Here is a 14896-nt window from a genome sequence, read left to right on the forward strand (position 1 = left end):
CCATTTTTCGGATATATAGATCCTCCCACCCTAAACTATTGTAACATCCAAAAAATGACACACTTCACCTTTAACAGGAACTTCACCACAGCCTTTAGACCCACACATGCTTTGCAGTCATTAGCCTGCTGGTTGCAGGCATAGAGAGTCGGCGGTTTATGAAACCACAATCTGATCAGTTGAGTTTTTGTGCCAGATGTTTTTTTGTTTCAGCTGCTGAGAACGCCTCATGTTTCTGTAACAGTTCAGTTATCAAACTGACATGTGTTTCCATACACATAGAGCAAACTCACACTACTGATGTTGTCAAACATGATGAAAATATGAGTAAAGTAGGATATTGATTGTGTGTTGTAACTCTTTCTCTGTCTCTCCAGAGCTTCTTTGAGGGTCAGTCTGCTTCCTGGGATGCAGCAAAGAAAGAGCAAAATCGAACGAAGAATCGATATGGGAACATCATTGCATGTAGGATATTCTCACTTAATATATGGCTCCATACACTCTTAAACAATAGGTTTTCTGGTCCATAGAGAGTTTTGTTGTCATTAAAGAAACTTTTGAGCTTTTGTTCTAGAAAACCAACATGCAACATGAACCTATCAAGAGTCGTATTTCACCCCAGCATCTAAAGAATAGATTAAGATATTATCAATCAATCAATCAATCAACTTTATTTATATTGCGCTTTTACAATGGCGATTGTTTCAACGCAGCTTCACAGTGTTAAACAGGACAATATTACAACAAAATTTGATTCGGCTGTACAGTCGTTCTGGAGAAAACAGTGATGTTATCAGCTTATTTTAATTTATCATATAGCGACAATGTGGGCAGAACAGTATTATAGTTTATAGAATTAAATAAGACCTAATTCATTAATTTTATTTGTATATTTAGTTAATTATCCCGCGTTCACAGACTAAAATGCTATATAACTGAAAGCATATCTTAAAATATGCCATTGTTTTGTCTCAAGATGCACACCAGTAATGTTTTTTCCTTCAGCTTAATCTAAGCCCTGTCTGTGAAATCAGGCTTATATTGTGCACAAAGAAAGAGAAGCCTGTTTTTAGTAAGATAATGCTCAATTTAACATATTTTCCACCCAATTCCCCTGCAGTACAATTATGTTTTTTCATGTAGAGTGTTTTTGGCTTCATGTGCTACTCTTTGAGTTACAGAAACATACAAATATTTTTGGTAGTGCATTTCATTTATGCTTTATTTAATAATTAAAAAAAAATGCTGATTGTGTCTGGACAACATAATTGTATCTTATTACTGTAGAATCACAAACAATGTTATTTATGATCATTTGTATTTCATTTGGTTTTGAGGTGAAATATGACCAGAACATGTTTTCATGAGGTTTACCCTGAGAGGACTCACAAACAACCCATTTATTTTTAAGAATGCATGTTTAGTACCCAGACGGCAACATAGTGTCGGCCCAGATCCGGCCCACATCTGGTATGTGTTGAATTCTTGTCTCGTTTCTAGTCCAAACATCTAAAAGTTCTTAAAATAGATGAATTTTCTAGACAAGCAAAAGTAATTGTCTTGTTTTTGGGGGAAAAATAACTAAAAATGAAGAGAGTTTTTGCTTAAAATAAGCAAAATAATCTGCCAATGGGGTGAGAAAAATAATCTTAATTCAAACAGAAAACAATATTATTTTTCTTACCCCATTGGCAGATTATTTTGCTTATTTTAAGCATAAACTCTCTTAATTGTGAGTGATTTTTTCCCAAAACAAGCCAATTTTTATATATCTAGTACATTTGTCTTAATGTAAGAATTTTTAAATATTTTGACTAGAAACAAGACTAAATACTAAGTAAGAAAAGCATTTTTTGCATTTTTTGTGGGCCGGATCTGGGCCGACACTATTTACTGTCTTTTGCGCAGCTCACAATCCACCAAACACACAGCAGAACAGAAGTAGCGACAGTGTTTTTATCCTGACTTTGCTCTATTTGGCGCTGTAGACGATCATTCTCGAGTGATCCTGCAGCCAATGGAAGACGACCCCTCGTCCGACTACATAAATGCCAACTACATTGATGTAAGTGGCGATGCCGCCTCCTCCTCCATTGGCGAACGTGTGAGAAACGTCTCTCCCTCCCTCGTATGTGAGGTCTTTTATGCATGCCTTTGTCTCAACTATACTCAATTTACAGCTTTCTTTTCTTCCTTGTTGGAGGTGCTTGCTGACTCACTGACATTGTTGTGCTCTCTCTCACTCTTGTGCGGTTGATTTGGGGGCGGTAGATTTGGCTGTACAGGGATGTAAGTATCACTGTAGGGCACATTCAAACACCCTCTCTTACACCCATCCATCTGCATGCGCCTCCCTGCTCACCGACACACACCGACTCCATTCTGCTGCTTCTCCTCATGCTCTGTAATCTTCAGTTTTGCACGTTCACATCCCTGGGCTGTGTTTTAGTTAACGCTCATGATTTTGGTGTTGTGTGTTTTTATGGGAGGGAGGGGTGGGGGGTATGATGTCGGGTCCCCTGCAGTGTGTGTGTGTGTGTTTGATTCTGTTTGAGATTGTGGTGTGTGTCGAGATTACGAAGTTTGATCTGACTAGAAAAAACAAACTATTAAACTCATCATTTAGCCCAGGGCTTGACATTAACACTCGCCAACCCAAATTTCAGCAGTGGAGTGTAGCGTAGTCGCTCCTACAGGCCTCTTTGGAGGGTAGAATTTTATATATAATACTGTATATATCAATTTTTCAGTTGTAATCTTTTAAAAAAGGAATCTGAAATAATAAACTAAGTGCAATGTGATGTTGTCAAAAATATAGATTTTTCTATACATATCGATCCAGACAGCAGCGTAGTGTCTGCCCAGATAAGGCCCACATCTGGATTCTACATGTACCAAATGTGGGCCGAAACCTAAACACAGTCAGTTCTGTTGTAAGTAAATGTAAACATTTGAGAAAGAAAACAAGTGTGTAACAGTGTAATAGATCAGTGTGTCAGCTCTTAAAGTGACGGCAGCCTAATAAACTTGCTGCCAAATTATGAGATGATATTAAAGATATCTAGATGGCCGTTTTTCCCCATGGAATCTATCAAAATTGTGGCCAGTGAAAATGCTTAGTGGCTAGTAACCATTAGCAGCTGGTGAGCAAAAAAGTTCACGTCAAGCCCTGGTAGCCCATTGTAATAATTGATTAATCTCAGATAACATGATTGTATTTGTTTTGCTGCCTCCATTATTTAAAGTTGTAACTAAATCCTTTTTTTGTGTCTCTTGCAGGGATACCAAAGGCCCAGCCATTACATCGCAACTCAAGGTAAATGAGAAATGTTAAAATAATCATACTTCCCAGACAGCAACATGGTGTCGGTCCAGATCCGGTCCACATCTGGTACATGTAGCCCTATTTTAATGATCTGAGCTCACGGTGCAGGTTCTCTTAGTGCAGGTCCGAATCCACTTGCTAGTTTAGTGACGGGAAAAAAAATTGCGCTTCAGGCGAATGGTCCAAAAGGGTCGTCCCTCGTCTCTTAAAGAGTCATGGGTGTGTTTTGGGCGTAACGTGCAATAAACCAATCAGAGTCTCATATCCCTTTCCCTTTAAAAGCCAGTTGTGCTCGAGCCATGAGCGATTCACTATATACATTTCTCATTCTGATACATGACTCTCCATTATGACATGTAGGCATTTTTACATTTATGTACACAAGAATAATCTTTTACATTGTAATCCTTTTATTTTAAATATTTGGTGTGTGTGTAATAACACGTGTTGTGCTCTGCCTATAGGCTCATATTACTAACACACCCTTTAAATAACACAGAAATACTGCACTATTGACTTTAGAGCAGGTGTGTGTTGGTCAATGGTCAGTGGTTTTCAGTTCCTCACAATAGCAACGCTCCAACAATGCTCCTGAACACACCTGGTTTAGACCAGATGCCCATTGGGGAACACACACACACACACACACACACACACACTCTGATGGGGGAACAGATGCACCAGTGCTTTTGATATTTAAACAACGAGGAGCTGGACGTGAACGTGAGAACTGCGTCGGGTTGAAACTAGTGTGCCTGGTGTCGCATTGAGCCGGGTGTGTGATAGAGCTCATTGTTGCTGTCTGGGAACAGATGAACAAGCTGTCTAAAACGGACTTACAATGCAAATCTGATATACCACAAATATATTCTACATTATATATCACAGCACATAAAGCTCTAAAAAAAATTGAAGAGACCACTTAACATTGGTTTATCAATGTAAAGTTGTCTCTTACATTTTTCCAGAGCTGTATATCGTGCGAAGACTTGCATGCACAGCATGTTTTCTTAGCATGATTTGTAGCAAGCATACATACATTCAAAGAAATAAAGTCAAACCTTGTGCTTGCCCGCAGGCCCTGTCCACGAGACGGTGTACGACTTCTGGAGGATGATCTGGCAGGAGCAGTCGGCCTGTATCGTGATGGTAACCAACCTAGTGGAGGTGGGCCGGGTATGTCACTATACTGCCTGCTGAGGGGCCGTCTTGTGTTTTCGTGATCAGTGATGTGACCTGAAGGCCCCAGCCTGCAAAAACCCTTTGAAGAGTGAGCCAGGACTACACTGCAAAAAATGCTTTTCTTACTCAGTATTTTTGTCTTGTTTCTAGTCCAAACATCTAAAAAATCTTAAAACAAGAAGTATTTACTAGACAAGCAAAAGTGTCTTGTTTTTGGGAAAAAATAACTCAAAATGAAGAGAGTTTTTGCTTAAAATAAGATAAATAATCTGCCAATGGGGTGAGAAAAATAATCTTAATTCAAACAGAAAACAAGATTATTTTTCTCACCCCATTGGCAGATTATTTATCTTATTTTAAGCAAAAACTCTCTTCATTTTGAGTTATTTTTTCCCAAAACAAGACAATTACTTTTGCTTGTCAATAATTTGACCAAAAAAAATAGACAATTTGTACTTGTCTAGTAAATGTTTCTTAACGTAGTAATTTTTTTATATTTTGACTAGAAACAAGACATAAATACTAAGTAAGAAAAGCATTTTTTGCAGATCATATTTCATCTGCTCGAAGTGTCAAATCTCAATAAAGCCTGTCAGTAACAGGTCCCACCCCAAAATCAAAAGAAAGAAAACACTTCTTTTTCTGACACTTCTCAAAGGGTTGAAGCATGTGCATGTATGTATGTATTTTGTGCATGTTTGCATGTCGTGGATGTTAAATTATACCATCATGCACAAGTGAGTGCATATGAAATGATTTCACAGCAGTCGTAGAGCAAATTATAACAGGACTGAACACTAGTAAAGCCACCGAACTTCTCACACCTTTAAAGGGGGGGTGAAATGCTGTTTCATGCATACTGAGCTTTTTGCACTGTTAAAGACTTGGATTCCCATCCTAAACATAGACAAAGTTTCAAAAACTAATGTTGGACGTTTGATGGAGTATTTCTGTGTTAAAAATACTCCTTCCAGTTTCTCACAAGTTTCGGAGAGTTTTTTTCGAGTATGGGTCGACTTGACGTTAATAGAGCGGAAGGTCCTTGTATGGGCCGTACGGGCTCTTCTCCCGGTAGGGCGCGCGCGCGTGACTAGAGCGAGAGAGGAAATGCACGCCCATAAACACTCTCAGCTGCAGATCCACTCGTCCATGAACACTTATAACAGTCGTTATAGTCCGCGCCGCGCTCCACTTTATTCCTATGGGTGACGTCGAGCGACTTCAACGCTTCAGCACAGCATTCTGGGAAGGCAGCGCTGCATTTGAACCGATTTGAACGCAGAAATGACGGGAAGCTTCACAACATCGCTTCAGTCGCGTCTCAAAGTGGATCTCCACCGTTCACTGCTGTCAGGACTTCACCAAATCATACCAAAGAAGTGTGTTTTTGACGGAGCGGTCCCAGCGGTAAAGGTTCGGTCCTGCTTTGGAAGCAGCCGGTGAGTTAAACTGCTTCAAATGTCTGTGCTGTCGGCTATCGTCGCGTGAGTAAACATCAGTAAACGACACGATCGCGTGCTTCGTCATTCAAACGGTTACTCCATTGTTGTTCTCTGTATAACGTTACACTAGTCTGACTCTGACGTGCAAAACCGTTTTGCTTGCTACTGCTAAGGTTTAGTCGCATACAATAGTCCATAAACCGAATCATGTCCTCATAAACTGCGCGTAAAGACACACAAACGTTGACAGGCCACTAAATACAGTCCATACCACAGAGACGGACGTCCTGCTGCTGCCGTTTCTCCTGTTCAATTTATTTCAGCCTCCGGATCTGATTCTGGATCATATATCTATTAGCTGAGATCGATAGCGATGGGTTTCTCCACGCTTGAGGACGTCACCGCTTTGTGCGCTCTCGTCATTCTTTAGCTCCGCCCACACGATACGCCTCCAGGCGCTCGTTTTTTTCCGGAAAGACTCGGTACAGCCCATGTTTCTTTTATAAATATAATAAAGCTAAAGACTTTTCGGAGATATGAAGGATGCAATACTACTCTTTAGGTACTCAAGATTGACATGAGATTGACTGAAACTGAGTGTTTCACCCCCCCTTTAAACAAGATTTTAGCAATGGGACTGCTGAGAAATAGGATGCTTCTGTATTGCTCTGCATCGATCTGTACGGTTACTGTATGATAGTTGTTATTAAAAGTGTATTTAATGATCGTGCACCAGTGCATGTGATTTGCTGACACTGAGTCTTTCTGCTCTGTTTTCTATGCTTGATTGCTCTCGTCCTCCTGTAGGTGAAGTGCTATAAGTACTGGCCGGATGATGCTGAAGTTTACGGAGATTTCAAAGTGACGTTTGTGGAGGTCGAGCCGCTTGCAGAATACGTTGTCAGGACTTTCACTCTGGAGAGGGTGAGATTATTTTGATTGTTTAAACCTTTAATCTAAGATGATGAGCGTTACTGATATTCTGTAGCTATGTTTAATTCTTTCTTGTACTTCATTATACAGCAGCCCACTAGAGTATTTGGACACTTTTGAGCTCAGTTATAAATGCGTGACTTCTTTAGATTAAATGTCTGTGTCTGCGTGTGTCAGATGCTTTTGGATGTTTTCTCTACATCATGTTTGACGTCTCAGTGTGTTAAAATCAGCTGGTGATTTGTACAGATTCACATGAAAGTAGACATGAAATGTGAACAATTCATTTGTGCATATTGTCACTTTCATAAATAAAATTGTGCCTCTTAATGTTTCTGTCGTATCTGTATCTTCTAGTGAAACGACAGTCTTCTCTCTGGTGACTTATCATTTAGTCTGTTTAACCCGTTTAACCCATTTTTTTTACTTCATCAAAACTTGGTAAAGGTATTTGGCACTTACAGTGTGAACATATAAAAATAATCATGTACTATATGATTCGAAAAGGTTAAATGGTTCTGGAAATAAAAAGTCGCCGTCAAAAATGAGCACATTGGAAATGAATATGAGGCGAATTTCCTAGAGGAAGCGTTTGGTACTGCACACAAACACAATCTGACTGAAAGCTCATTTTTTGAGATATCAACCTCAAATTTGGAACACAGCTTGTTTAGATTTTCTCATGGCGTTAAGAGTAAAATGTGTTTGGAAAAATATTTCATATTAAAAATGTAAAAAAAATGCATGCAATTTTTTTTCTTTTTTCCAGTTTAACGTGTTAAAATAATTTAATGTGATTAACACAGCATCCTTTATTACAATATCAAAATATTCAAAGTAATTACAGAAAAAAAATGTGTGATTAATTAGTTTAAAAAAAGTAATCGATTGACAGCACTAAAAACTGCATAACTTTTATCAATTTCTTTTCACCTTTTTTTACTTCAGCAATAATCTGTCACGTGTCGTCTTTAAAAAGAGACCAAACTTCAGTCTGTGCTCTAAAACAGTCTAAAAAAGTTTACAGGTCTATGCTTAAAAAGTGAACAAATGGATTATAACTACTGCATAAATATAATTTAGTACCATAAAACACAAAATATTAAAGAAAAAACATTATCAAACTAAAATATAGGACAATCATTCCATTGAAATAAAGAGAAAAGGGTTTTTAAACCGTCACCAGAGCTTTAAACTCATGCTCATCTGCATTGAGAGCCACGCCCACAACTCACCATCCAATCAACATGCATATGCAGAAAATGTTTGTGCATCTTTCTTTACACTTGGCCTGGATATATGTGAACCTGGACCACAAAACCAGTCCTTAGGGTACATTTTGTGAAAATGAAAGATTTATACTTCATCTGAAAGCTGAATAAATAATCTTTCCATTGATGTATGGTTTGTTAGGTCAATATTTGAACATCTGGAATTTGAGGGTGCAAAAAAATCTAAATCTTGAGAAAATCTCCTTTAAAGTTGTTCAAATGAAGTCCTTAGCAATGCATATTACTACTAATAATACATTTATGATATATTTACAGTACAAAATATCATTATGGAACATGATCTTAATATCCTAATAATTTTTGGCATATTGTTGGCTATTCCTATTGAGCTCCAGGGTCACATATCGCCATTAGTGTGACTGAAGTGTCCAGATACTTTTTGGGGCCGGTGGAACTGCTGAATGATGATAAATGAACTTGTAGATCATTATATCAGGTGGTCACTGTTCGGATGTTTTTTCCGTGATTCCACAGAGGGGTTTTAATGAGGTTCGGGAGGTGAAGCAGTTTCATTTCACTGGCTGGCCCGATCATGGAGTGCCCTATCACGCCACAGGACTGCTGTCCTTCATCCGCCGGGTCAAGATGTCCAACCCTCCCACCGCAGGGCCCATCGTCGTACACTGCAGGTACTCACACACACACCTGCACACACACAGCCTAAAATGCAGAGGTCACATGAACACACATGGTAAAGATCAGAAGGTGATTTGCAGAAAATTTTGATTTATCTGATCTACATATGTGCATTTTAAAATGTTTGAAGGCCAAAAAAATGAATAATAAATAGCCATGTTAGTGGGCGGTAGATTATTTGTCATTCCTGCTCTCTCCTCATTTCCAGTCCTTCTCTTCCCCTCCTAAAGCTCTGGCTGATAGTCTGGTAACACTTTATTTTAAGGTTCAGTTATTAACTATTAACTAGTGTCTTATGATCATGCATATTACTAGGATATTGTCTGTTTATGAGCACTTCTAAAGCTCATATTAATGCCTTATTCTGCATGAGCTTATTCTACATCCCTTAATCCGACCCAATACCTAAACTTAACCGCTACTAAAACTACCCTACTAACTATTAATAAGCAGTAAATTAGGAGTTTATTGAGGCAGATGTCAGAGTTAATAGTGAATATGTGTTCCTCATACTAAAGTGATACCGATAGTCTTTTCATTTTCGTCTGTGTCTGTGAAGAACGTAAACATGGGGTCGACTGATATTTAGCTTATATTTTATAAAGCACTTTCTTAGACAAGTTAAGTCACTGAAGGTTACAAACGCTAGGTAAATAAGTTTATTAAAGTCATTTGCAATATGTACATACCCATTCATTATCTTATGCCTAATCGGATGAAATTGGCTTTGTTAATGTCCTTTTTTAATTCAAAATGGTGAAATTAGACAATTTTACTAGTTTTGCATGATTATTTTTGTCGGTTGTTTAACATTTCTATCCTATGACAGCTCAGATGAGAAGATCTTGGCGCTGTCGATATCCTTGCAGCACTAAATTAGCGTTAATACTCCATTAGTCAATTTCTTCACGACATTTATTATATCCATCTCGGAAAAATACAGAGGTCCAGACCTCATAGCTGGCTACACACTGCAAAAAATGATTTTCTTACTTAGTATTTTTGTCTTGTTTCTAGTCCAAACATCTAAAAAATCTTTAAACAAGAAGTATTTACTAGACAAGCAAAAGTTAATGTCTTGTTTTGGGGAAAAATAACTCACAATTAAGAGTGTTTTTATCTTATTTTAAGCAAAAACTCTCTTAATTTTGAGTTACTTGTTCACAAAACAAGACAATAATTTTTGCTTGTCTAGTAAATGTTTCTTAATGTAAGAATTTGTAGATATTTTGACTAGAAACAAGACAAAAATACTAAGTAAGAAAAGCTTTTTTGCAGTGTAGTCTTGCATGTGAACAGAAGCAGAATGAATAAAACATGGAAAGCCATTGCTTGTGTGAAATGGCTTCTGTCAATTTTACCACATTTTAACAGCTTTCATGAGTAAAAGTGGCTAATGAAATGTCATAATGTCGACATTTTCTATCCTCTTCTACACGTATTTGTCGGCTCGTCTCTCTGTTAGGATCCATTCCTGTGTTGTAGAGGAGAATGCATTGTCATAGGTTAGTGACATCACTTCCTGTTCGTACCACAGCTCATTGTGGTCGGTTCTGTTACTTTGCCCCGCTCACACGCATCCACATATGACACTGTTGGCCCGAGTCACAGCAGCTCCGACGGCTCTTTGTGCTCTTTATTTCTGCCCGATGTGATAAATGGGCCCAAAATAAAGTTACCATTTTACATTACCACGTTGCCTGCCGCTCGAGCCCCGAGAACAGGATGTGGTCTGATCTGCATTGCTGCGTGCAACAATCCCATGATGCAGCTTTCTTTTCCTTTCAACTGGTTCTTTGATTGCTGCTGTCGTTGGTCTTTTATTCAGTCAAACTGCCAAAGTCTGAGCGCCTTTAAATAGTTGATTAGTTGAGGTTGACTAACACATCTAGCTTCTTTTAGCAACAGTGCAGTGGCATATCTGTCCTTACAACTAGTGGAAAAAGTCGATACTGAAATTGAACAGATGTGAGGATGGCAGCCTGATTTTATATACACACACACACACACACACACACACACACACACACACACACACACACACACACACACACACGTTGCTGTGCTCTGAAGAGTGTCACAGGTTTCTAATTACACTGTAAATCACAGGCATTGCTCAGCGTGTGTTCTAGTGCAGAGCCATTGTAAGTAAGAGTTTTTACGTACAATTAATATTTGCATTAATAATTAACTAATATGGGATTTTCTCTTGTTAAATTTTTTTTTATTGGCAACACTTTCTATGAAGCCCATGCTTATAATGATTTATTATACTTAAGTACTATACTATATGCTAAAGACTCATTATACTATACTGCATTACAAAAACAGGTATAGTTACATTTGTATAATTTTTATAATTGCTTATAAGCTATGCATTTGCTTTTTCGATGCTCATAATCAACTATACGTTGGTTTATTAGTATTAAGGGGTCAGGGTTTTATGAATGTATTTATAAAGATGTGGCCTGCAATGATATAATATTGTTATATTATAGTTACCATGGCTTGTTAATAGATTTCTGTCAAATAAGTGACTGTATTGTTATTAATAGCCGTGTTGTGTTATAAATACTAACCTCTATAAATGCATCATTGATGGCTTTAAGTGAAAACACAGGATTCAATAAAGCAGATGTTAAGAAATCATGACGATGTGCTCATTTGAAGTTGTTTAGTTATAAATGTAACTAATGAACTGTAGTAATAAATGTGGCTATTGTTGCTTATAAAGCTCATATTAATGCCTTATTCTGCATGAGCTTATTCTACATCCCTTAATCCGACCCAATACCTAAACTTAAACGCTACAAAAACTACCTTACTAACTATTAATAAGCAGTAAATTAGGAGTTTATTGAGGCTAAAGTACCATACCATTCATGTGAATGAAAAAGTATCATTATTACAAACAGTTGAAGAAATGTCTTTTTTAATGTTGCATACTAGCAAAACACTACAACATTATTTTTTAAAGTATAATTTTAAACTGCAATAAGCAAAACCATGCATCGCTGAGGAGATCTAGATTTAAACTAATCTAAATTACCATTCATGGACTCATATGACTGACTAATTACTACTTATAAATCAATGCAAAATGGATTATGAGGATGCATATTGAAAAAAAGCTAATGCACTACTTAAGTACTTAAAAATACAGTATAAATGTAACTATAACTGTTCTTATTATGCAGTTTAGGTCTTAATGAGTTGTTATTTTTAAACATGTAAGTGTAAGAGCGTGTGTTCCGATACTTTTTAGCTTTTGCATCGTAACCACTAATAACTGTGAGGTTTTTCTGGTATTTTGGTAACATCACTAGTACAATCTAAATAATCTTCATCAGTTATTCCATGAAATATATCTAATTGATGATATTTTACAATACTTTGTCACAAAGTAAATGAAGTAGGCCTAATTTAATTACCTTTAAATGTATTTTAAATTTATGAGGGTTTCGGTAACACTTTATTTTAGGGTTCAGTTATTAACTATTAACTAGTGTCTTATGATCATGCATATTACTAGGATATTGTCTGTTTATGAGCACTTATAAAGCTCATATTAATGCCTTATTCTGCATGAGCTTATTCTACATCCCTTAATCCGACCCAATACCTAAACTTAAACGCTACCAAAAACTACCTTACTAACTATTAATAAGCAGTAAATTAGGAGTTTATTGAGGCAGAAGTCGGAGTTAATAGTGGATATGTGTTCCTCACACTAAAGTGTTACCAGGGTTGTATACGCATCATTGTATTGCATTATATGTGCCAGAACCTATTTTAATGGCTGTCTCTGTTTTGTGTGTGTGTGTGAGTTGTGGTCTCTCCCTCTCCTCCCTCTCTCTCCCTCTCCCTCTCCCTCTCTCCTCTCTCTCTCTCTCTCTCTCTCTCTCTCTCTCTCTCTCTCTCTCTCTCTCTCTCTCTCTCTCTCTCTCTCTCTCCCTCTCTCTCTCTCTCTCTCTCTCTCTCTCTCTCTCTCCCTCTCCCTCTCCCTCTCCTCTCCCTCTCTCTCTCTCTCTCTCTCTCCTCTCTCTCTCTCTCTCTCTCTCTCTCTCTCCCTCTCCCTCTCCCTCTCCTCTCTCTCTCTCTCTCTCTCCTCTCCCTCTCTCTCTCTCTCTCTCTCTCTCTCTCCCTCTCCCTCTCCCTCTCCCTCTCCCTCTCTCTCTCTCTCTCTCTCTCTCTCTCTCTCTCTCTCTCCCTCTCCCTCTCCCTCTCTCTCTCTCTCTCTCTCAGTGCGGGAGCCGGGCGGACAGGATGTTACATCGTGATTGACATCATGCTGGACATGGCCGAGAGAGAGGGTGTGGTGGACATCTATAACTGTGTCAAAGCTCTGCGCTCCAGACGAATCAACATGGTTCAGACTGAGGTACGACGCCTTCTGACACGCAAGCGTGCTCTGGTATTTTATTTATCCCCATTTTATACACTGTAAAAAAAGAAAAGTTGACATAAACTTGTAAGGCAACTTGCTGCCCAGCGTTTTTGAGTTCACTCAACTTTTACACAAAGTAGTTCATTCAACTCAAATTACTGAGTAAAGTCACGTCTTCCAGTTTAAGATCTTTTGTTCAGCTGAATGAGTTTTTATCTGGGTTTTTGTTGTTGTTGTAATTGTTCTGTATTTTCAGTGTTTTCTGTGGTTGGGCAGTTTGACGACTCTTTAACGTTAGTGTTTCTCTGGCGGCTGGATAAGAATTGAATCATTGTGACGTGGTTTATTTAACTCAGTCATAAAATCAGTGAATTAAACCACTACACAATGATTCAATTCTTATTCAGCAGCCTGAGAAACACTAATGTTAAAGAATCGTATTATTAACTTTGTTTTATTGTGATTCTAGAAAAGATCCAGCACGGTTTTAATCAGAAAAGCTCAATAAGGTTTAAAACCGATTGTACATTAAGCACGTTTGACCTCCTGTGAGATTTACTCATCAATAATCAATAATCAGCCCACGAATCTCAACAACGTTGATGCGCTTCATGCTGCAATGCATGCTTGGAGCCGTGGATGAGTTTTGCATGATGCTCCCAGAATGCATTGTTAACTTGGTTACTAGGTTGGTCTAACCAGCTTATTTTCACTGGTTAAGCCAACTTTTTTGTATTTAATTGTCCAGTTAACTAAAACATAATCGTTAGCCTAATTTTTTGTGAGGTGGATTTTTTTACAGTGTGTGTTTTTAGGATGCCACTAGTTATCAATTTTGATATGATTGAATATACAAAATACAACTTTCTTGATGAACCTTCCCTGTAAGCTAAAGGGTTTGAATTAGTGTCTGTTTCAGTACCTGAGCCTGATTTACTGGCCTCTAGAAAGCAGATAGAAGAATGAAACCTCAGTCTTGACCACTAAGGGCCACTGTTGCATTTCTGCAGTATTTACCAAAAAAGAAAAAGAAAAAGCAGCCATACACGGTGTCAGGATGCATTTCAGTGTGGGATGTTACGTTAAATGTACTTAAGAGCGGGATTGGTAACACTTAAAGCCTGTATTATAAAGGTAGTCATAATGTATGTTATAATGCATCATATCTTTTTATAATTGTAACCAAAGTTAAAGTGCATAGTAATATTTGCAGATTCCTCGTTACATCTGTTTGTCATGTGTTTTAATCTATTATAACTGTGATTACAATTATTCATGAGATCATAAAATGCATTATAAGGTGCATTACAAGATATATTTAAAGCATCAAAAATACTGTCATAATGCATTATATATAAAGGCTTTAAGTGCAGTGTTCCTGAGGTATCGTTTAATTGCTTTATACTAGTGTTGCAATTTAGTCACAGTGGGACTCCTACATGTTGATCAGACCCATATGGTTGTTGTGCTTAAATTCAAAAAGTGCCAAAAGTAATGTCCCGCTTTGGAAAATGGACATCTTCAGCCATTTATTTCAATATTATTAGCAATTTATGTAAAGATTACTTAAGCATATTGCATAGTTGTGCATGGAGTTTGAAACATGACAAATTGTGAGACATGATCTTTGGCCAGGCTGACATTTAAAGAAATCATGAACACATGCAAAAAGCAGAGAACCAACAACACATTAATAACT

General features: G+C 37.7%; 1 protein-coding gene across 20 annotated transcripts in view; it reads left to right on the forward strand.

Annotated features, from left to right (window-relative positions):
* Positions 1 to 14896, forward strand: part of ptprk (protein tyrosine phosphatase receptor type K) — a 278449-nt gene that overhangs the window by 245088 nt on the left and 18465 nt on the right. For 6 of the 20 annotated variants that reach the window (XM_067416688.1, XM_067416691.1, XM_067416696.1 and 3 more), the window contains 8 exons: positions 378 to 465; positions 1989 to 2128; positions 2272 to 2289; positions 3280 to 3316; positions 4404 to 4501; positions 6757 to 6873; positions 8649 to 8803; positions 13056 to 13191. In XM_067416688.1, the coding sequence (XP_067272789.1) occupies positions 378 to 465; positions 1989 to 2128; positions 2272 to 2289; positions 3280 to 3316; positions 4404 to 4501; positions 6757 to 6873; positions 8649 to 8803; positions 13056 to 13191 (789 nt within the window). The remainder of the gene's footprint in view (positions 1 to 377; positions 466 to 1988; positions 2129 to 2271; positions 2290 to 3279; positions 3317 to 4403; positions 4502 to 6756; positions 6874 to 8648; positions 8804 to 13055; positions 13192 to 14896) is intronic. The other 14 variants (XM_067416697.1, XM_067416698.1, XM_067416705.1 and 11 more) reach the window with 4 other exon arrangements.

Source organism: Pseudorasbora parva, chromosome 15 (assembly GCF_024679245.1).
Source record: "Pseudorasbora parva isolate DD20220531a chromosome 15, ASM2467924v1, whole genome shotgun sequence".
NCBI classification, from domain to species: Eukaryota; Metazoa; Chordata; class Actinopteri; order Cypriniformes; family Gobionidae; genus Pseudorasbora; species Pseudorasbora parva.